A 21,446-nucleotide genomic window follows, 5' to 3' on the forward strand; every position below is an offset into this window, starting at 1 on the left:
TGCCGGGTAGAGTTTGAGGTGCGGGGAAGTACAGTGGAGAACAAGATAGACAATAACCTTTGTCTTCCTCTTAGTCCTTTTTCAAACCTTTCTCCTCATCTGGAGAATAGGAATAATAAGAGAATATTCCTAATGAAGTTGAGCTGAGGTTCAAATAGAATGGCACACTTGAAGGAACAAATATGTGGCATATAGTAAATGTTGCATAAGCATTAAATAGGGTGGAGAATATTAAGAAAAAAATTCGTGAAAAGTGATTGTATTTGAATAATTCATGAAATGCATACTTCTGATTAGATTTGAGGTGAAGGTATACTTAGATGTTCTGGCAGATGTCCTTGAAATGGCTCAAAGATAGTCACAGTAGAAGATCACACTCCGGTATGGCAGACATTGTCAAAAGAGCCCGAGGCCATCCGGTGGTTTACCAAGGGCTGGGAATCTGATTAGTATAAATTTTAACGAAGAGGCCAATGGCTGGGTTCTAGAGTTCCTTAGGTTTTCTCTAAGCTAACGCAGCTTAATGTTTAAATTAGATTGGCAGGGACACGGAGTGCTGTGGGCAGTAATTAGTGCTCAGGGATTTTACCCTCAGGGGACATGGATGTCCTTCTCCTGGCTAGTTTGTTAGGCAATTTTGAGAAAAATAGTTAAACTATGCTAATGAGGTGGTATGAGTCATGAAGTTTTCTGTAAATACACGGAGCCTGGTCAGCTGGAGTTGTGATGATTCTTGGTAACTGGTGTCCCCAGAGTTTCCCCTGGACCCTATATTTAGTTCTGTCCTCTGGCGCGGAGATTGGGGTGCGGGACCTGCTGCTTCTGTCCATGGAGTTACTCATTTCAAAATGCATGTTTTTGGCTCTCCCCAGGGGATTTTGGGGTTCTCTAACTTACTGACATCTTTGAAAAATTTGTTTTTATCTTTTTGGTTGTCACTTGGCTTTTAATCTCTTCTTTAAATCAGAAGTTTAATTTCCCAGTTATCGTTTTAATAGAAAACTACTTGTAAGGTCTGCATTAGGCAGATTGACCCACTAGAGTTTTTGTAGCTGTTCAGATACACTAACTGAAGTTTTCATAGTTCACAGCAGTGTAGAATAGAATGGCTGTTTTTTTGTTTCAGTGATTTTTTTTTTTTAATTTGGCTTTCCTTTGTTTTATTTATTTCTATAAGGAATCTTGAATTCTTTTTGGAACAGAAGAATTGGGATGGGCATAAACATAAAGTATCAGCGACAAACTGATTTGTTTGGCTTCCTGCTTCTCCCAGTTTTTCCTTTCTCTGCTTGGTATTCTTAGCCTTTTCCAATTACTCACAAACTCACTGAGTAAAAACACTTTGTGAAGGCCAGGGCTATGTTCTAATATGATAAATGAGATTTTTTTTTTTCTATATGATTGCCTTTTTTATTTTAGATAATATATACAGGAATACGGTCAGGAAAAAGTATATAAACTTTTGGGAAGACAGAGAGACAAATCACTTAAGAGGCTTGATCAAAACTGTGATGCACAAATGAAGAAATCTCAACTCTCTAGTAATCAGAGAAATGCAGATGACAGCCCCAACAGTATGAGAGCAGACGTTGATAAGTCTGGTGCTAAAATGTCAAAAAGGATGTGAAGCATTGTAAGCTCTTACAGACGGCCAGTTGAAGTTCAGATCAGTACAACCACTTTGAAATGTCATTCAGAAATATCTAGTGAAGGTGAAGATATGCATAATATGTATTCCAGCTGTATCATTTCTGGGAATTAGCCTTAGAGAAACTCTTCCACCAGAACACAGGGGGACCTTTATGAGGATGTGATGACTTTTAAAGTGGGAATTATTGGGGCTCCTGGGTGGCTCAGTGGGTTAAGCCTCTGCCTTTGGCCCAGGTCATGATCTCAGGGTCCTGGGATCAAGCCCCGCATCAGGTTCTCTGCTCCACAAGGGGGCCTGCTTCTCCCACCCTCTCTGCCTGCCTCTCTGCCTACTTGTGATCTCTCTCTGTCAAATAAATAAATAAAATCTTTAAAAAAAAAAAAAAGTAGGGATTATTACAAAGCAGTTTTCTTTATAATGGTAAAATAATGCAAATTAAGTATGCAAAAATGGGTAGATAAATGGTGATGTTAAGTGATTCTTTGCTACTTACTTTATTTTTATTTTTTTAAAAGATTTTTATATATTTATTTGACACAGCCAGCGCACAAGCAGGGGGTGTGGGAGAGGGAGAAGCAGGCTCCAGCGGGCTGATGTGGGGCTGGATCCCAGGACCCTGGGATCATGATCTGAGTCGAAGATAGATGCTTAACTGACTGAGCCACCCAGGTGCCCCTGCTGCTTATTTTGTTGTGCCCGAGTTTTCGCATTTGAGAGACCACCAAGGAGCCAAGCACCCATGCAATCACACGAGGGTTTATTTGACAAGCTTAAGCTTGGGCTCAAGTATACCAGACACAGTGGAGTAGGGATTTGGACCCCGAGGTGACATGCTTAAGCTTGGGCCCAAGTATACCCAATGCAGCGGAGTAGGGACTTGGACCCCGAGCTTAGTTAAGGCAGTGGTATTTATGGGTTCCTGTTACTAAAGCAGGGTGGGGGTCTCCGGAACCAAAGCAGGGTGGAACTTCTGGAACTAAAGTAAAGTGAGGAAAGTTCAGCCCTTGGGCACAGGGGTCTGAATGGCCGTACTTCTGCTAAGGCTAACCCTGAGGTGGGATGGCCATGATTTTTCTTGGCCTCCACAATTTTAAAGAGAGAATTGGGGTCATAGTGTATGTATGTGCAGTTACGTACTTCGCTTTTCTCATGGAATATTGAAGCCTAGCATTTTTTTCTCACGCCATTAAATATTTAATGAAAATATGTCTTTAAAGTAGTTGTATGCTTTTTGTTTACAACAAATGGATGGATCGTTTTTTACATTTAGTTAATTATGCCCTCATTTTAGTAGTGGTTTTCATTTTCTCCTGCTTATATTTTCCATGTATTTAAAGGAATGGTTCACATTCTGCCTCTTTCCTTAGGATCAGTTACAACTCCTAGTACACTTTTGGACTATGTTTATGGAGTGCTTACTGTAGGCCATGTACTATGCTCAGCTCTGCACATATGATGAATTCACGTAATCCTCGTGTCCGCTCTACGAGGTCAAGACTGGGGATGGAGAAAAAGATGTGGAGGCACAGAGGAGTTAATTAATTTGCCTACTGTAACTCACTTAGTCAGTGGTGGAGAATTTGAACCAGCTAGTCTAGCTACCAAGTCTGTGCTTTTAACCCAGTGCTATATATTTCTTCTCAGTAGTTACTCTGCTTCTGAGAAGGCCCGAGGGCGTAGCCGTCTTTAAAGTTTCCTCATACGTTTTGCCAGTTGCCTCTTGAAAGGATATTCCCATAAATTGTATTTGTTTGGTTATTTTAATGTTTAAAAAGTCATTCTTTAAAATACAGAAGCAGTATGTGCTCAAGATAAGCAATTCAGTAGTACAGAAATGTGTAAGGTTCAAGTTAAAAGATCCTCCCCACCCCAGTCATAGCCATTGCTAATGCTTGTGTAGTAGCTACTTTGCTACATTGCTAATACTTGTGTGTGCTTCTAGGAATTTTGGGGCCTACATAAGTGCATACCTAAGTGTGTGTATGTGATGTATATATTTTTCTCCCTGAATGGGATCATATGATTCCTACAATTCTACAGCTTGCTTTTTTTCACTTAATTATGTATCTTGGTTATATGTTAATAAAAAAAAGTTTTATTCATTTTGGTCATCTTTCTATTGTACATAAAACATACCGCATTCTTGGGGCGCCTTGGTAGCTCATTCAGTTCAGTGTCTGCCTTGGGCTCGGGTCATGATCTGAGGGTCCTGGGATCGAGCCCCTTATTGGGCTCCCTGCTCAGTGGGGGTCTGCTTCTCCCTCTCCCTCTACTTCTGTCCTCTCTCTCTCTCAGATAAATAAAATCTTCAGAAAAACACTACATTCTTTTTTTTTTTTTTAAAGATTTTATTTATTTATTTGACAGACAGGGATCACAAGTAGGCAGAGACACAGGCAGAGAGGAGGAAGCAGGCCCCCTGCCGAGCAGAGAGCCCGATGTGGGGCTCGATCCCAGAACCCTGAGATCATGACCTGAGCCGAAGGCAGAGGATTAACCCACTGAGCCACCCAGGCGCCCCAAAACACTACATTCTTAATGCCATTAGTATACATTAAAAAAGTTCTGAGCAGTTATCTTACTTACGAGGTTCCATCTGATTGAGAGAGCATTGTTGGATTCAGAGGGAGCCCAAGTGCTACTTTCCATGTTCATTATTGAATAGGAAATGTGATGATGAGGAGGAGGGCAGAGTTTGCAGAATGTGTGTGAGAGTTTGTTCTGCCGCCCTCTTCTCTGTGGTCTGCTCAGTTGTTTCCTGGTGGATCATGCTGACCTCCTCGTGCTTCCTGCCAGTCAGCCGTGGAATCGGCCATGTTGTGGTTCAGGCTCCAGTCTCTCTGCTAGCAGGATTATCTCCCACTTCTTGACCACTCACTGCTTTGCTCAGGTTCCAGGGGAGCAATAGCTCAGACACCTACCAGTAGAGTATACCCTCCCTGAGCAGGTAAATCTGTTTAAAGAGCTGCTCAGGTTATATATTGATATAATATATATATATATATCGACAGACTTATCTGTTGTCTGTATTTACAGTTCTGAATACATGAGAGGAACCATTTTATAGTTGAATTTGTATAGGTTTTATATAATACCTTTTTTAGGCTCTGATCTCTAAATGTAGAAACTCTGACTTTCCAATTCTGTCACATCAGGAAGTATCTATTTATAACGTTATTTTGTGGGGAGAGGTGGCATCAGTGATTACATAAGAGTCTCCATTTTGAATCAGAAAATTCCTTGCTAGCCCTTGGTGACTGGGACTAAACCTTACAGGTAGAAAGGGCCATACTGTTGCCAGGGCAACTGAAGTTCAAGATCATCTGGTCTCCAGGCAACCTTTTCTAGAGTCGCCTCAAATGTTCTCCCTAGCTTTCTCTGGTGGGGTGGAGGGTGTCCCTGCCTGCCTCTAACAGCTTGGGGACCTCAGGAGGAGGAGAGCCCAAGAAAACCTGGAATGATGTGAGGTTTGGAATTTTTTTTCCTTAAGGATTTCATTTTTAAGTGATCTCTACACCTAACATTGGCTTGAACCTCTACCCCGAGGTCAAGAGTCCATGCTCTACCTACTGAGCCAACCAGATGCCCCTGAGCTTTGGAATTTTTGAAAGACAAAGACTGTGGATTAGTTGGAAAGGAAGGAGGATAGTTTCTTTTTACCCTTGTATCTAAAACACACTAACACCAGAGTCTTTTTGTGAAGAGTTGTACTGTTACATTCGCATGCTGTGACTGATGTCAGTCCTCCTGAGGCCTGTTAGGGTCTGCGTCATTACCAGCCACCAGCTCTTTATTGGCTTGTGAGGGAAGTGAGATGCTATGTTCCCCAGCAGAGGACAGGCTGGGGCGCCCGTGGCCGAGTGATGAGGCCAGTTAGCCTGGGGGTTCCTCTCTCGCTGATGTCATAAGAGGTTATGGCTGCCCTGGCCAGTGTAAGCCAGCAGCTTATGTGTCTAGGGCGGGCGACCCCGGGGGTTCTGTGGGCACGTGTGCCATGGGACTCAGCCTGCAGATTGTTCCGGGCCGAGCTTGGAAATCCTTGCTGCCGTTTTTCTGGAGAACTTTCAGAGAATTGAGTCAGGCCACTTGGAGCAGAAAGAACCTGGAGCCGTCAAGGTACCTGGGCTGCAGTCCTGTATTTGCTGGGGAGTGCCGTCGCCCCTGTCTTCAGCCCACCTGGTGACCTCCTGCCATATGGGCTGGTTTTCGAAGGGAGACTAGTACTTAGGTTAGCCTTTCAGTTACCTGTTGAAAAGAAAAAACCCTGGGGCTAAAAGTACTCTTTTTTTGTTGTTGTTGTTTCCCTTATACCTTTTTAGTAGTTTCTCTGTTCCTTAGTGATCTTTTTTTCCCTTTCTCTGTTCCCTCATTAGATACATAAGCACCTTTTTCTCCTTAAGATTTATTTTTATTTTTTAAAGATTTTTTTTTGTTTATCAGAGAGAGTGTGTGTGCACCTGTGTATGAAGGCGGAGTAGCAGGCAGAGGGAGGAGCAGGCTCCCTGGTGAGCAAGTAGCTCTATGTCAGGCTCCATCCCAGGACCCTGGGATCATGACCTGAGCTGAAGGCAGAGGCTTAACTGACTGTGCCACCCAGGTGTCCCAAGATTGATTTATTTTTAGAGAGTGAGCGTACTGGTGCACAGATGGGAGAGGGAGAGAGAATCTTACACAGACTCTGCCGAGTGTGGAGACCCACATGGGGCTTGGTCTCATGATCTTGAGATTATGACCTGAGCCAAAACTGAGAGTGGGATGCTTTTTTTTTTTTTTTTTTAAAGATTTTATTTATTTATTTGACAGAAAGAGATCACAAGTAGGCAGAGAGGCAGAGAGAGAGAGAGGAGGAAACGGGCTCCCTGCAGAGCAGAGAGCCTGATGTAGGGCTTGATCCCAGGACCCTGGGATCATGACCTGAGCCGAAGGCAGAGACTTTAACCCACTGAGCCACCCAGGTGCCCCGAGAGTGGAACGCTTAACCGACTGTGCCACCCAGCTGTCCCGATAGGGGAGCATCTTTTTGCAGCTAAATATTTGCCCACTGAGTTCAAGCCCCAAGGTAGAACTTACTAAAAAAAAAAAAAAAAGGTTCACCAGCAAATGCAGGAAGCTCTGAAGACCAGTGAGCTATTGTGGAAAGGATGGAAAGGAGAGAGGCTCCTGATATCTTATTCCCTGTATTACATTGATTAGGTAGGAGGGTATCTAAGGAAGAAAATAAAATTACCAGGATAAAAGTCCAATGAAAATGATGTTAATAATGGCAGTGAATGTTTTCTGAGCTCTTAGTTTATGCCACGTGGTCTTCATATGTAAGTTCCATTGATTTTGGCCGTGTAATCCATGAAGATGCCTACTGAGGAAGGCGCTACTAGCAGCCTCTTGCCACAGATGAGATAGAGGCACAGAGGGTGCGGACTCACCAGCGACAAGCTGAAATGACTTGGGTGGGGGTCTTACGTTTTATTTATGCAAATTGTCCATTCAGTTTTGTACTGGATCCATGTCTCCTCTATCTGTATCTGTCAAACCTAGTCCCGTCTTTCAGTAAATTGATGCATTAGGAAGATAGTTCTCTCTTTGCCCACCAGCCCATGCCAGACAGCTGTGCACCCACCTGTTTGAGAACTACACACCTGTTTGAGAACTACAGCCTTAAGAGTTCTCAGTAATTTGGTCAGTCAGGGAGCAGCTAGCCCGATATTGGAGAGGGTCTGTGGGCATGGGGTAAAGCTTGGCACAGAGGCGAGAGCCCAGGTGAGGAGGGGAGGGCGGGGTTGGTGTGCACATGGGGGCTGGTGCTAGACCACTTATTCCAGGGGTCCTAGTTGAGAACCTTTTAGGACCTTTGCTAGGAGCAGTGGAGGATACAGAGGTAGGAAAGTACTTTCACAGCGTGTGTGATCCTGTCTGGGAGGTAATACCCGTACAGCTGGGCCGTGACTTCGCATCATTACCCAGTTACTCGATATGTACTTCAGGTACTGAATACAGTCGGTGTTCAGAGAAGGCCGAGTGTGGTATGTCTAGAGTGGTTGGGAAGGCTTCATGGAAGAGGTGAGGCCTAAAAACATCCTGGAAGGATAGGTCATTTAGAAGTAGGACAGGGACACCTGGGTGGCACAGTCCGTTGAAGGTTCCTACTCTTGGTTTTCGCTCAGGCCTGCTGTCAGGGTCATGCAGTCGAGCTCTGTGCCAAGTCTGCTTGAGTCTGTCTCCCCTTCCCTCTGTGCCTCCACACCCATCCTCGCAGGTGTGCCCTGGCTTTCAAATAAATCAATAAATCTTAAAAAAAAAAAAAGGACAGAGGAGGGCAGTGTAGGCTAGTGAGTGATTCTGCTTTTCGTTTTTTTTTTTTTTTAAAGATTTTATTTATTTACTTGACACAGAGATCACAAGTAGGCAGAGAGGCAGGGAGAGAGAGGGGAAAAGCAGGCTCCCTGCTGAGCAGAGAGCCCGATGCGGGGCTCCATCCCAGGACCCTGAGATCATGACCTGAGCCGAAGGCAGAGGTTTATCCCACTGAGCCACCCAGGCTCCCCTTGCTTTTCCTTCTTATTTATTATTAATATTCCTGTGTATATTCATGTACGTCCTCAGTGTTTTCCCTAAGCTAGTCCTCACAAAATATTCCCAAGAGGACAGGACTTAACATGTATTATTTGTCAGACCTTTTTTGTTGGTCTGAGTCAAGGATTGCGACCTGCCCGGCCACGGCTGGCAGATCCCGTCCGTGATCCACGCAGAAGCTGAGTTGGAATGTGCCTGGGTGTCACGCACCCTCACTTTGACACACTCCTTGCCATTCCTTCTGTCTTACGCCTGAGCTCACTCATCATTGAAACCACGTGCCTTTGTCAACACTTGAGTTTGCACCTCGGGGTATTAAGATTTCATTGAGAAAAGGAAAAGGAACTTTAACAGGTTCTCGTTAAGTGAAATTCCCTTCAGAGCCTGAGAGCCTAGGTTTAAAACCTAACCTGGGGGCACCTGGGTGGCTCAATCAGTTAAGCGTCTGCCTTCAGCTCAGGTCAGGATCCCAGAGTCCTGGGATCGAGTCCCAATTCAGGCTCTCTGCTTCTCCCTCTCACACTCCCCTTGCTCGTGTTCCCGCTCTCACTGTCTCTCTCTTTCTGTCAAATAAATAAAATCTTGAAAAAAAAAAAAAAACCCAAAACACAAAAACCCCTAGTCTGCTCTTTTCCCAATCTCCTCTTAAATTTTCTTTTGCCTTTTTACTAAGGGAAGTAACATCTTGCCTTTCTGGTGTAGGCCACTTTACTTTCTCTTACCCCTGAATAGCCCGTGGCTGCCTCAGAATGGGAGACTGAAACTTGCATGCATATGTTGATATTTAAAGCCTGAAAAGGCCATTTCCCTTTAATTTATGTAACTTTCCCCCCACTGCATATGAGTAAGGGCCTGCTGGGAAGAAATCAGCTTGAAGGACACTTTCAGTGTATAAACTAGTGAATGAAAACAGGGGTCTAGACGTGGAAGCTTTCTTTCAACACAACAAAATTTTCAGTTTGCTTTTGCAAGTACTTTATCTTCCTTCTTGGCATTTATTTTGGCTGTTTGCTGTCTTTTAGGTTACTGTTGTTGATAAAAGACTGCCAAACACTACAATAATTCTTCCTTGTTTTATGGCTGATGACTTTTTTCTACATCAAGTCAGTTCTGTGGCCCTAGTAAACCCCCAAAGAGCGCCTGTGGTTAGAACTGGAATAGAAGTCCAGGGAACTCCCAGCTCACCATTCAGCTCTGCCTCCCTTGGACTTAACGACGAGGCTTCTTCTCCAGTCTCCGATTCTTGGTTGCAGCTTCAAAGGACGAAATGGGCATGAGTCATTATCTGTGGGTGGTTTTGCATGAAAGACTGAGTGTGTGAGGTGTTTATAACCTCCGAGGTAATTAAGAGAGCACAGTAATGTTGCTGGCTTCCCTCTGACCTCCGGGGGAATGGCCTGGTTCTTCCTGAGGTTTCTGGTGGCGAGGATGAGTGTGGGTTGGGCCAAGAAAGTCATGGGTAAGGAGCAGAAGCGTTGGGGTGCCCCTCCCAGTGGTGGAGCCTGTAGGAAAGAAGCCAGCGACGAGGGGACCTTAGGCAATTAGCGGGAGGGGCAGAGCCCGGGGCTCTCTGCCAAGCACCTTCATGTGTCGCCTTCCCTCTTGGCAGGCCCTGAGTGACCGCTTCAGCGGTGAGATCCCCGATGACCAGATGGCGCACAGCTCCTTTTTCCCAGATGAATACTTCACCTGCTCCTCCTTGTGCCTCAGCTGTGGGTAAGTGAGGCCTGGCCACCTCGGGCAGAGATGGAGAATTCAGACTTCAGTGTGTGTGCAGATCCCCTAGGGTCAGGCTGAGTTACAGATTCTGAATTATGGATGGGCTGGGGTCTGAGAAGGTGCATTTCCAGCAAGTTCCCAGGTGATGCCGGTGGTCAGGGGACCACACTTCGAGGTTGCAAAGGATTCTGGGATACATGGCTATGAAGTGTTTTCTGAAGATCCCGACCTGGTTTAGATATGAAATCGGCTAGCTTTTGGCTTGGGCGGTGTATACTACAGAAAACCTTAGGTTGCTTTGTTTTTCTGCGCTTCTCCTACAAAGACTTTGAATTGTAGTCATTCCGCTTGCTTAACTCAACATTTTCCAGCCTGGAGTGTACAAAGCTCTGTGGTAGGTGACAGTCCTAGGTGATTCCTTTCACTGTGAGGGTCAGCCTCTTAGAACACCTTTAGAATTCTCTCCAGGAGCTTTCAAAACTCTCAAGGCCGGGACCTCAGTTCCAGGGATGTTCACTTAACAGAGCTGGGGTTGGGCCCTTGTGTTGGTGCTCTTGAAAGGGTCCCCAGATGATTCTCGTGTGTTGAGGACATTGAGTTAGGGCTGAGCTCCTCAAGCCCTAATCTGTGTGTGCATGACCTTGGGGTTTTGGTGAAATGCAGGTTCTGCATCAGCGGGCCTGGCTGTGATTGTGTATTTTTGACAAACCTCCTGGTGATGCTGGTGCTCCATTCGATTCTCACTGTTGAGCACGTGTCAGAAAACCCTGATGAATATGTTAAAACATGTCATTGGGCCTTGCCCCCCCAGTTTCCGATTCAGTGGGTCTGATGTAGGGCCTGCGAGTTTGCGTTTCTGGTATGTTCCCGGGTAATGCTGATGTTGCTGACTGGGGCCACACTTTGAGGATCGCTGGATTCATTTGAGCTGTGGGCAGTATTTAATCACAATCTGGTGGCTTGTCTAATGGAACTCAGGGGACTTAAATGCAGCGTGTCGGTGAGATCGCAGTCTCCGGGTCCTCTAGACACTTCCCCACCCTGCAACCCTCTTCCCCATTGAATTGTCTTTACTCCAGTCAGGACCACTGCCCCACATTGTCCACATGTATCCTTCTAGAGCCTTTATTGTGAATGGTCTTTCTGCATGGAACCCTATATGCAGGCTACCTACTGGGCACTGAACCGCCACCACCTTGGCTCTGGATTTCTAAAAAGGATTTGGCTTTTAGATTCCACGGTCTGGGCTGGGGAGAGCTAAGGATTATGTTGGAGAGGAAAGTGGGATATTACTTGCCAGTTTGACTTGTTACCTTCCTTTTTTGTTTACCCCACAGGCCAGCATGAGGCCCTTAGGCTTTGTTGGATCATTACTTTCCCATTCTGACAGCCTCAGCAGCGTTTCCAGAACTTTCCTTCCTATCATAGCGAAATTCTAAAGTCCTGCTCTCTGTTTTTGCATTGTCAGGATGGCAGAGCGCACTGTTTATTTGGAAGGTTTTCTTGTTCAGCTTAAGCCTCTTAATACACTGCCAAATTTTGGAGGCTGGTTTTGTTTTATATCTTGGCAGCCTGTTCTGGTTAAACTTCCCATTTTGTGCTTTTTTGGATTGGGGGGTTTCCTGAGCGCCATTCAGGTTTTCTCTTCTGTCAGGGTGGTGCCTTCTGGCTCCTGCATTTCTGCCGTGGGACCACGTGGTTTTTCCCAGGAAGACAGTCCTCGCTGTCTTCTCCTTTCTCCCCACACAAGGGTTAACAGTGGCCACGTCTCTGTAGTGCTGCCAGGTCTCGTAGAGGAGAGGCACATGGATTTCTGAGCCCCACACGGCACCTGCTGTGCTCAGGATTTGGGGCCCAGTACTATAACCAAGGTCTGATGTTGGCCCCGTGTCTGGCTCAGGGTCCCGGTCCCCTGTGTCAGTGTCAGGGATTCCTTTAGCCACCTCACTGTCAGCTTTTGGGCTTCACTCAGGGCTGGATGTAAGAACAGCATGAATCATGGGAAAGAAGGAGTCCCTCACGAAGCCAAGAGCCGCTGCCGGTACTCCCACCAGTATGACAACCGCGTTTATACCTGCAAGGTGAGTGCTCTGCTCCGGCAGCTGGCTTGCTGCCCTGCTCTGCTTTTGGGAAAGACTAGGGGCCACCCACTCCCGCTTCCCGAAGTATTTGAAGTTTAGATGGAGTGTGTCTGGGACTTCTCTCCAGCTCTAACCAGAGGAACTCCCATGCCTCCGTTGCTGGGACCCCTTGGTTCATTTGTTAATTTCCCAGCCTATTTTCCCTGTATTCTGTGGAGCCTGTATGCCAGGGGCATGTACACTGACTGTTCGTTCTTCTCCAGAGCAAGAGTGCTCTGCGGGAACCCTGTCTAATGGATTTTTGGTGGCAGGCGTAAATTACAGTTCTGTTTTGGGTCTCAGGATGGGTCCACATTCAATTCATGATCTTTTAGGGCACTGGCTTTTTTAGGGAAATGACCCTTCCTCTAATGTGAACTCAGGGTCTGCAAACCTTGGTATGGTTTGTGGGGAGGGGGCTGGCCAGGGTAATGAAGGGGTCAGGGGGTCTGGTGCACAGAGAAGCAGCTGGCAGAGTGCTCCATGTTTCAGGCCTGCTATGAGAGAGGCAAGGAGGTCAGCGTAGTGCCCAAGACATCCGCTTCCACTGACTCCCCCTGGATGGGTCTCGCAAAATATGCCTGGTCTGGGTGAGTTTCAACGGCGTCGATGTAGCTGAGGGTTGTTGGTGTGTTGGTCTGCCAGGCACCTGGCCGGGTAACATGATCTGTTTACTTTCCTTGTAGGTATGTGATCGAGTGTCCCAACTGTGGCGTGGTCTACCGTAGCCGGCAGTACTGGTTTGGGAACCAGGATCCTGTGGATACAGTGGTCCGGACGGAGATTGTGCACGTGTGGCCTGGAGTAAGAGCTGCTCCATTTTCTTCTTGTATCATTCAGTTATTTGTGTGTGTAGAGGAGTGGAGCTTGTGTAGAATTCAGGTTAACCTTGAATTTTAAAATATCTTGGTGATTTAGGGAGGCAGGATCTAGAGAGCCTTTTCTTGTTCTAGACCCTTAATTAATTCTTCTTGCCTAAATACTAGAAGCACAACTTTATTTATTTTTAATTAAAAAATTTTTTTATTTTTTAAAGATTGTTTATTTATTTATTTAACAGAGAAATCACAAGTAGGCAGAGAGGCAGGCAGAGGGGGAGGGGAAGCAGGCCCCCTGCTGAGCAGAGAGCCTTATGCAGGGCTGGATCCCAGGACCCCTGAGATCACAACCTGAGCTGAAGGCAGACGCTTAACCCACTGAGCCACCCAGGCGCCCCATAGAAGCACAACTTTAAATAAAACTAAAAGTTGACCAATTGTTATACTGCCTTAGCAAATAGGATTTTTTCATATTCTCATTTCCACATGCAGATTTTTCCAGTTTCCACATTGCTTCAGTTTTTTATTATCAAAATGCTATAGTGACATTCTTTATGTGAGAAATCCTCTGTTCCAGAAAATTCTCTTGCCGTATATTTAAGAAGTGGGATTTTGTCAACCCTTACAATTTTTTAATTTGACTTTTGAATTCAAGATACTGGAAAAACAAATCTGTTTGGAGGCACAGTGTGGTGCTCTCATTCTTACTGGTAAATCCCAACACACCCCAAACCTTTTTCTCTTTGTAGAAAAAAGAGGAGTGATTTTCTTGAAGGGACTTACCATATTTGGTGCTGTTCCCCTTGCTGGGTGACTCCTAAAGGTAGCAATCAGCCCTACTTTTCTGGGGCCACTAATTCCCATAACACTGAAGAGTTTTGGGCACCTGGGTGGCTCAGTTGGTTGAGCAACTACCTTCTGCTCAGGTCATGATCCCAGAGTCCCGGGATCGAGTACTGCATTGGGCTCCCAGCGCCACGGGGAGTCTGTTTTTCCCTTTTCATGCTTTGTTTTTCTCTCAGCTAAAAATTAAAAAAAAAAAAATCCAAAACTGAAGATTTCCTTATTGTTTTGTTCTTCTCTCCAGTTTCCAGTCCCACCAAAATGTGTTTCTGTGCTATAGTCTTATTCTGGAGCCCACCCTGTTGGCACAGTGGGCCAGGCCATCCTGTCCCCAGGCCTTAATGTGGCCTTGACTAGTATAATTTTCTCTCTACACTTTTTCTGACTATGTCATTTGATTTTGGGTCTGTGTTCTTTCTTGTGAATGCTGTTATCTCTGTGGTTAGATACGTGTAGTCTAAGAACGCTGTGATATCCTAGACCCCTTTTAGTCCACATTCCTTGTGGTCCTTGGGATTAGGGGAGGCAGGCCCCTCCCCTTCTGTTCGTTCACTCAAGTCATTATGTCAACCCAAGTATTGGTTGATCACTATGTGCCCAGAATTGAACCTGATGCTTTAAAAATACAGGGTCGAAAAAGGTAGGTTATTATATTTAGAGAGCTTGGTCTAATAGCAAGTCGAATACATAAATAGGAACTGTCTTTACACATGGAAACAGGATTCCTGACAACGTATAGGTATTAGAGGAACCCACGAGGGAGGGCTCCTAACCCAGCCTGGGGTGGAGGGTGTCTTCCGGAAGGCGCTGCCATTTCACTTGAGTATCTCTTAGATTGTACATCTCATTTATGGGCAGGTAAGGCCTGAATTGAACAGTTGTGCACCCGGTCTTATGGTTGCCTCAAAAGGAATGAGTCAGTAATGTGTGGTTGGGTGTGATTCTGTCTAGAAGCCAGAGGGATTCTTGGTCTGTACCCCTTCTTCTCTGCCAGGGAGTTTGTGGTTCTGAGTTGGCCATTGGCGAGCGTACAACTCACTTGAGACCACCTCCCCCCACCCCTTTACTCCCTTCGCTCAGAGCATGATGGGAGCCTGCATTCTCCTTTCAGACTGATGGATTTCTGAAGGACAACAACAATGCTGCCCAGCGCCTGTTGGATGGGATGAACTTCATGGCCCAGTCGGTGTCTGAGCTTAGCCTTGGGCCCACCAAGGCCGTGACTTCCTGGCTGACAGACCAGATTGCCCCTGCGTACTGGAGGCCCAACTCCCAGATCCTGGTACGGTGCGGCAGGTTGCCGCTGCCTCCCTGGCATGGCCTATTCTGCTGGTGCCATTTTGCTGTGTCTTCAGCTTGGTCTGTGAGGGAGGCCGGGAGTTCTCTTTCAGTCAGGTTAGCTCCCAGCACCTTAGAAAGGGTGGGGCACGAGAGGCAGCCAGTGTTCTCTTGCCCATTGATGTCTCTGTGTTACTTTGTGGTTAATCTCTTTTTGGTGGGTTATAGTTCCTTTGCCTCCGAGGCTAGTTCTTTATTGGTCAGATGTCTGAGGTTGTAGATTCACAGAATCTGGAGGAAAAGGAGCATTTAGAGGGCATGTGTCTTGGTACGTGAATCTCTGCAGTACCTACAGCAAGGGAGCCCCCAGCTTGGGCCCACACGCTTTGTGACAGGAAGCTTGCACCTCACCAACTTCCCAAAGGCTCTTTCGAGAAGCCGTGGAAAAAAGTGAATTCTCATTGGTCTTCTGGCTAGACTTAGCGTAGTCTTTTTTGAGAATGCTGTGACTCAGCCAGATAGACTTGAGGGGGCTTTCCAGAGACTTCTCGGAAGAAATGGGTCACAGCTGGGCTTCAGCGGGTGCACTCTTCATGAGGGCAGGCCTCAGGTTCTCTCCGTGACTGCTGTTGGGGTCCTGCCGTTCTCAGTAGCATTGGCCGGGGTTGGGGGTCCTCCCCCTGGGTCTTGCTGGCTTTCTCAGTCCATAGAAATGAATTAACGTCTGCCTTTCTGTTTGTTTTGGGCTTGGAACAGAGCTGCAACAAATGCGCTACATCCTTTAAAGATAACGACACCAAGCATCACTGCCGGGCCTGTGGGGAGGGCTTCTGTGACAGCTGCTCGTCCAAGACCCGGCCAGTGCCCGAGCGGGGCTGGGGCCCTGCGCCGGTGCGGGTGTGTGACAACTGCTACGAAGCCAGGAATGTTCAGTTAGGTAACGTGGGGCCCAGGAGCCTGCAGGGGTGGAGGGCGCCCTCTCTCCTTGGCCCGGGGTCCTGGGAAGTGCGACTCCCACATGCCTCACCCTGTTCCTCACCCAGTCACTCTAATGAGGGCAGCTGCTACCCTGGTCCTTGGCGTCCTCTAAGCTCTTTGTTAACAGAGTCCTAGGCTGTGCGAGTCGTGGGCAGGGGTTTACCCTGTCCTGTCTTAGCAGACATGGCTTAGACTGGGTCTTTTTTCTGGAGAAGGTTCTTGGTCATGCTCCTAGAACCTTTCTGGCTTACCCCGAAAGGAACGTTTTTATTTATAAAACAGCTCCAGAGGGTTGAGGTCAAGGACTGACAGAGCTTACTCGGTGTCAGGTATTTATAAAACAGCTCCAGAGGGTTGAGGTCAAGGACTGACAGAGCTTACTCGGTGTCAGGGTCTGACCTGACTCCAGCCCAGACCCTTGCCGTCATTGCAGGGCAGCAGGCACCGGGTTATCCTGGGAGAAGAATCCAGAAGCACTCTGCTGTCGGCGCCTCAGTTTTCCATTTGGGAAATGACTAAGAGGTGACGGCTTTTCCTTTCGCACTGTCTACAGATGTGACTGAGGCACAGGCTGATGATGAAGGCGGGACGCTGATCGCCCGGAAGGTGGGCGAGGCCGTGCAGAGCACTCTGGGAGCCGTGGTGACAGCCATTGACATACCGCTAGGTGGGTGTAGCGTATGTGGGATGAGGGGTTTCGGAGTACCCTGGGCTGTCCTTGTGTCAGAGCCTTGCTGACCGGAAATTGATATTTGCTTGCTTTTGCTGGAAACCTTAGCGGTTTCATGTTTAATCCTGGAGGCCATCTGTTACACTATCCATTGCTGCATAAGGAGCTTCCTGAAAATGGAAAGGCTTGACACAGCGCCATTTTATCATGTCTCACAACTTCGAGTCAGGAAGGGCAATTATTCCGGCCTCGGGGACCTTGCTGGAGTTACTGCCTGATACTCCAGTATGGCAGCCTGACCTGTCTCGAGGAGCCAAGCCAACCTCGCTTACATGCTGGGCACCCTTCCGTGTGTTCTCCAGGCCTCTCTACATGGGTTCCCCAGGGGTCGTTGGACCTGTTAACATGGGGCTCAGGGCTCTTAAAAAGCTAATATCCCAGGAGACAGGAAGTAGAAGCCACCAGTGTCTTGAAGATCTGGGCCTGGACATGGCACTAATGCTATAGCCTCCTGGAGACACAAAGCCTGCATTTGGAGTAGGGCCGGGAGTGTCAGAATCTGTGGCTGTCTTTGATCTGCCGCACCGGCCGCGCTGCTCCTCACCGACCCTTACTCACCCCTAGATGTGAAGGGTGCTGGGAGGGGAGGGGAGACCCACCAGTGTGTGGAAGGCTTGGGCACTGTTGGCTGGGCCTGGGGGGTGTTTCTGCCCGTTACAAGGGAGCAACCAGAGGCTCCCGGGTGGCTGGTGGTGAACATCACTTGGATCCGATTTACCATCCTGTGGCTTAAGGGTGAACAGATGATGAACTTTGGACTCAAGGGCACAGGAATAGATTTGCCCAGGCTTGAAGCACAGGTTGCTCTCGGGGGTGCCTAATTCCTGGGCTCACCAAGGGTTCACCTGCTGCACGCTCACTTCTGTTGGGTCCCAGGTCAGTGCGTTAGACTTGTCACGCTATTTCTTGTAATCCCCGTAACTGCTCTTGAACGTGAGCTGTTGAAGAGGAGGAAGCCAAGACCCAGAGAAGTTAGGTAGCCTCTCTCGATCCTGTAGCCACTAATCAGCATGTACTCAGTGGAACTGTGATTTGCGTGAAGAGATGTCCTGACTCCCAGAGTCTGGGCTGCTTTATCATTATTCTAGTGTTTATTTATTTTTTTTTTTTAAGATTTTGTTTATTTGAGAGAGAGAGTGTGAGCACAAGCAGGGGGAGTGGCAGAGGGAGAGGGAGAAGCAGATCCTCCGTGGAGCTGGGAGCCCAGGCCCCTGGGATCTCGACCTGAGCCGCAGGCAGCTAGCTGCTTCACCGGCTGAGCCAGCCAGGTGGCCCGACTCCAGTGGTATTTATGCAGCTGTGCTGCGGCATCACCTGTGAACTCGATAGACACGTAGACCTCAGCGCGTAGTCCCCGGCTCCAGATCTCCTGACCTGCATGGCGTGGGGTGCAGGCCAGGTGTATGCATGTTTTAAAAGCTCTGTAGGTGAGGGTTGCCTGGGTGCTGCCCCGTCTCCTTAAGACTTTCTCCCCCTCCCTTTGCCTCCCTCCCCCGCATGTGCTCTCGAATCTTCACAAACCAACCAGCCCTTTAGGCAGTTGTGTGTGCAGTAGGACCACGAGCCCGTGAAGAGTCTGAGGGCGTCTTCTTGGCCCGAGGAGTGGGGGTCGGGGGCTCAGGGCGCACGGCTCCCCGCAGCGTGCCCATCGGTGTTGTCTCCACCACAGGGCTGGTGAAGGACGCAGCCAGGCCAGCATACTGGGTGCCCGACCATGAGATCCTGCACTGCCACAGCTGCCGGAAGGAGTTCAGCATCAAGCTTTCCAAGCACCACTGCCGGGCCTGCGGACAGGGCTTCTGTGACGAGTGCTCCCATGACCGCCGGGCTGTCCCTTCTCGAGGCTGGGACCATCCTGTCCGAGTCTGCTTTAACTGCAATAAAAAGCCCGGTGACCTTTAACCCCAGCTCCCTCTCCGCGTCCTTCACAATTCCTTAGGTTCTCAGGGTTAGAAACAGAAGTCTCGTTGAGGTTGGCCCTCCTCTCGGGCACCTGTCACGGCGTGTGTCCTCTGCTCTTCCTGGTGTGAGGGGTGGGGCAGGTGGTGAGCGGGGGTGTGAGCCTGGCAGCCGGAGGTGTGAACCCCTCAGGGCAGGGGGACCGAGCTGCTTATAGCAAAGGGGAATGAAGCTGAATCCGTTGCATTTACTTCAGTTAGAAATAATAAAGATCTAAATATATGTATAGATACATCTGAAGGGAACGTGGAGCATATTCAGGCTGCTGCTGGCTCTGACGACTTAGCACAGTCTGTCCCCAGCACAGGGACAAGGTGGCCGTGGCCGCAGGTCTTCCCCACAGAACAGAGCCAGGCACAGAGCCACTGCGTTGCTAGTCACCTTTTGCTTCTTCTCTGTGAGCCTTTGAAGCCTCTCTCTTCCTTGCCTTTTCCCAGGTACCTCTTGCTTGGACGGGCCGGAAAGGAACCTTCGGGGGCCCCCTGGGGCAGGGTCCCTATCCTAGGCCTAGGCCGATGTCAGAGACTACCCAACTTAGCGTGCAGGTCACCAGAGTGGGTGGAGGGGGAGAGGGAGGGTCCTTGGCCCCGAGTCCTGGGGAGCGCGCGGGAGGAAACCGGCCTTCCCCAGCTGGGTTTCCTATTTCTTGATGCTTCTGTGTCCGCTTGGCTTTCCCGGAGGCTGCCCCCTGCCCCCAAGTAGAGCACCTGCTTCCTTCCCCTCCGCCCTTGCAAGCCCACCATCTGCTTCTGAGTGTTGCACTAGGATTTTTATTGCTTATTTTGAAGTGTCTTAATTCTTTGTTCCCTGATACACGCCCCCTCTGGCCGTCGGAGGGGCAATATGAGAATCTTCCAGGGAAACAGCGCACCGAACGGACTGTTAGTTGTTTCAGATGCATATAAATATTTCAACGGATCATTAAGAAAAAATTCTCTCTGGTTCTTGCAAGAGAAGTCAAGTGAACTTTGGTTTCTCACCAAGAGCCGGGACATCCATCTCTCGTGACTGGAAAGAGACTGTTGTGCTGAACCTGTCATCGGGGCGGATTTTATCTTCAGTGGCCAAACACGAAGAATTCAATGTGACCTAGGTCTTGGCAGAACTGGGGGGTGGGCTGAGCTTCAGGGAGGGGCGGGGCAGTCAGTCCCCGGCATGAGAGTCCGTGCGTTGGGAGCCCTGGCTGGCCTTGGTCCCTCGCAGACCGGCGTCCGTATTGCCTCCTGTGGCCCAGGGACTCAGGCCCTACTCCAGTACTGTGTATTCTCAAATTCGCCATTATAAAGGAATCTTCCTGCTGAATACGGACTGTGCTCTTTCCTTTAACTTCCCCAGTAGACCTTGCCTCTTTCTAGTCAATAGGAAAGTAGCTGATGGCTTTCAGAGCAGAAGCCAAGCGAGAGGGATGTTTCTGGGGTGGTAATATTTGACCTTTAATACCTCAGTCTGTTAGCCTAACAAGAGCTTGGAAAAAAGCAGCTGTGATGGGGTTTTCATCTCACGATGTTGGGCTGTTTCCCCCCAGCTCTTAGATTGCCTATTCCAGCTGTTTGCTAACTGGGAACTTGGAGGCTGTTCCTTTAGAGGGTACTAACAGATGCTCACAGAACTTTCTGGTGGTGAGGGCTCCATGCGTGAGCGGGACCTGGCCGTGCTGTGGTCCTGCCCCTGGGCTCGTCATCAGAGCTTTCCCCAGCAGGTGTGGTCACTGGCTGTGGGGCCGGGGAGCCGTGTCAGCCTGGCCCTGAGTAGGGCTGCCTGTGTCAGACGGCCGCTGCCTGGTGACTTGGTGCTCGGGTGTCACTGGGGTAGCTGTGGTGCCTCAGTCCACGGGAAGTCCTCACAGAAGGGTTAAGTGTTGCCACTGACCTAGAGGAACCATTGGAAAAACTGTTCTCTACCTTTTTATCTGTTGGTTCCCTCTTCATTCCCTTGTTCTGCCTTCTCTGTTTGACCCCCATGATCTCTTCCTCCCCTTGCTCTGCCTTCTGTTTGACCCCCTTCTCTGTTTGACCGTCCTCCATGGTCTCCTCCTCCTCGTGGGCACAGACACTCGTCTTCGTCCTTTCCCTACCTCTTGGCTCTGTTCTCCCTCTGGCTTTCCTGTCCCGCTCCCATCCCTTTCATCTTGATCAGCTGCTCTTCGGGTGAGTGAAGCAGGGGGGTGCATGCGTGGTGGTGGCCTAGGTCAGACCTGGCCGTCTGTCCCATTGTCGTGTGGCGGCACCCCCGAGCATGAGTCGGCCGGGCCACGTAGCAATGATGTGGAACAGTCTTCTGCACGCCCTTCCTTGCCCCTACACAGACCGAGAGAGTAAAGGAAGAGAAGCGACCCAGGGTGGAAGTAACAACGTTCGCTTTTCTTGCCCTACACATCCAATCCCAGCCTCAACTCAAGGGCTAAAAACCAGTTCAACTCAGGATGAGAACAATGGCTTAAGCTATTGAACAGTGATAATACACATTTCCATTTGATGGATCTTCTGAAATTGAACGTATAATCAACCAGTGCCCAGATGAAGAAACAGAATATGATTGCAGCCCCAGAAACTGCGCGCCCCGCAGGCCCCCACCTGGAGAGCCCTCTCTCCTGACATCTAATAGTGCAGATTAATTGCCTTCCTGATTAAGGGGGTGGCTGCGTCAAGGCTTTAATAAGTCGCCGGGCTGGCTCAGAAGAGCGTGCAACTCTTGATCTCGTGGCCATGAGTTTGAGCCCCATGTTGGGCACAGAGATTACTTAAAAAAAAAAAAAATTGCAGTTTGAAAGACTTGCATGG

The 21,446-nt window shown here is 48.4% G+C and overlaps 1 protein-coding gene across 4 annotated transcripts in view; it reads left to right on the forward strand.

Moving 5' to 3' along the window:
* Positions 1-19,968, forward strand: part of ZFYVE1 (zinc finger FYVE-type containing 1) — a 60,087-nt gene extending 40,119 nt beyond the window's left edge. For 2 of the 4 annotated variants that reach the window (XM_045072759.1, XM_004754824.2), the window contains exons 5-12: positions 9,831-9,937; positions 11,913-12,021; positions 12,553-12,650; positions 12,747-12,864; positions 14,833-15,003; positions 15,756-15,936; positions 16,531-16,644; positions 18,377-19,968. In XM_045072759.1, coding sequence (XP_044928694.1) covers positions 9,831-9,937; positions 11,913-12,021; positions 12,553-12,650; positions 12,747-12,864; positions 14,833-15,003; positions 15,756-15,936; positions 16,531-16,644; positions 18,377-18,609 — 1,131 coding nt within the window. In that variant the 3' untranslated portion in view covers positions 18,610-19,968. Of the gene's footprint in view, positions 1-4,977; positions 5,119-5,476; positions 5,768-9,830; positions 9,938-11,912; positions 12,022-12,552; positions 12,651-12,746; positions 12,865-14,832; positions 15,004-15,755; positions 15,937-16,530; positions 16,645-18,376 lie in introns of those variants that run through there. The other 2 variants (XM_004754826.3, XM_004754825.3) reach the window with 2 other exon arrangements.
* Positions 19,969-21,446: the final 1,478 nt, after the last annotated feature.

Source organism: Mustela putorius, unplaced genomic scaffold (genome assembly GCF_011764305.1).
Source record: "Mustela putorius furo isolate JIRA1106 unplaced genomic scaffold, ASM1176430v1.1 tig00000129_pilon_pilon_pilon, whole genome shotgun sequence".
Taxonomy (NCBI): domain Eukaryota; kingdom Metazoa; phylum Chordata; class Mammalia; order Carnivora; family Mustelidae; genus Mustela; species Mustela putorius.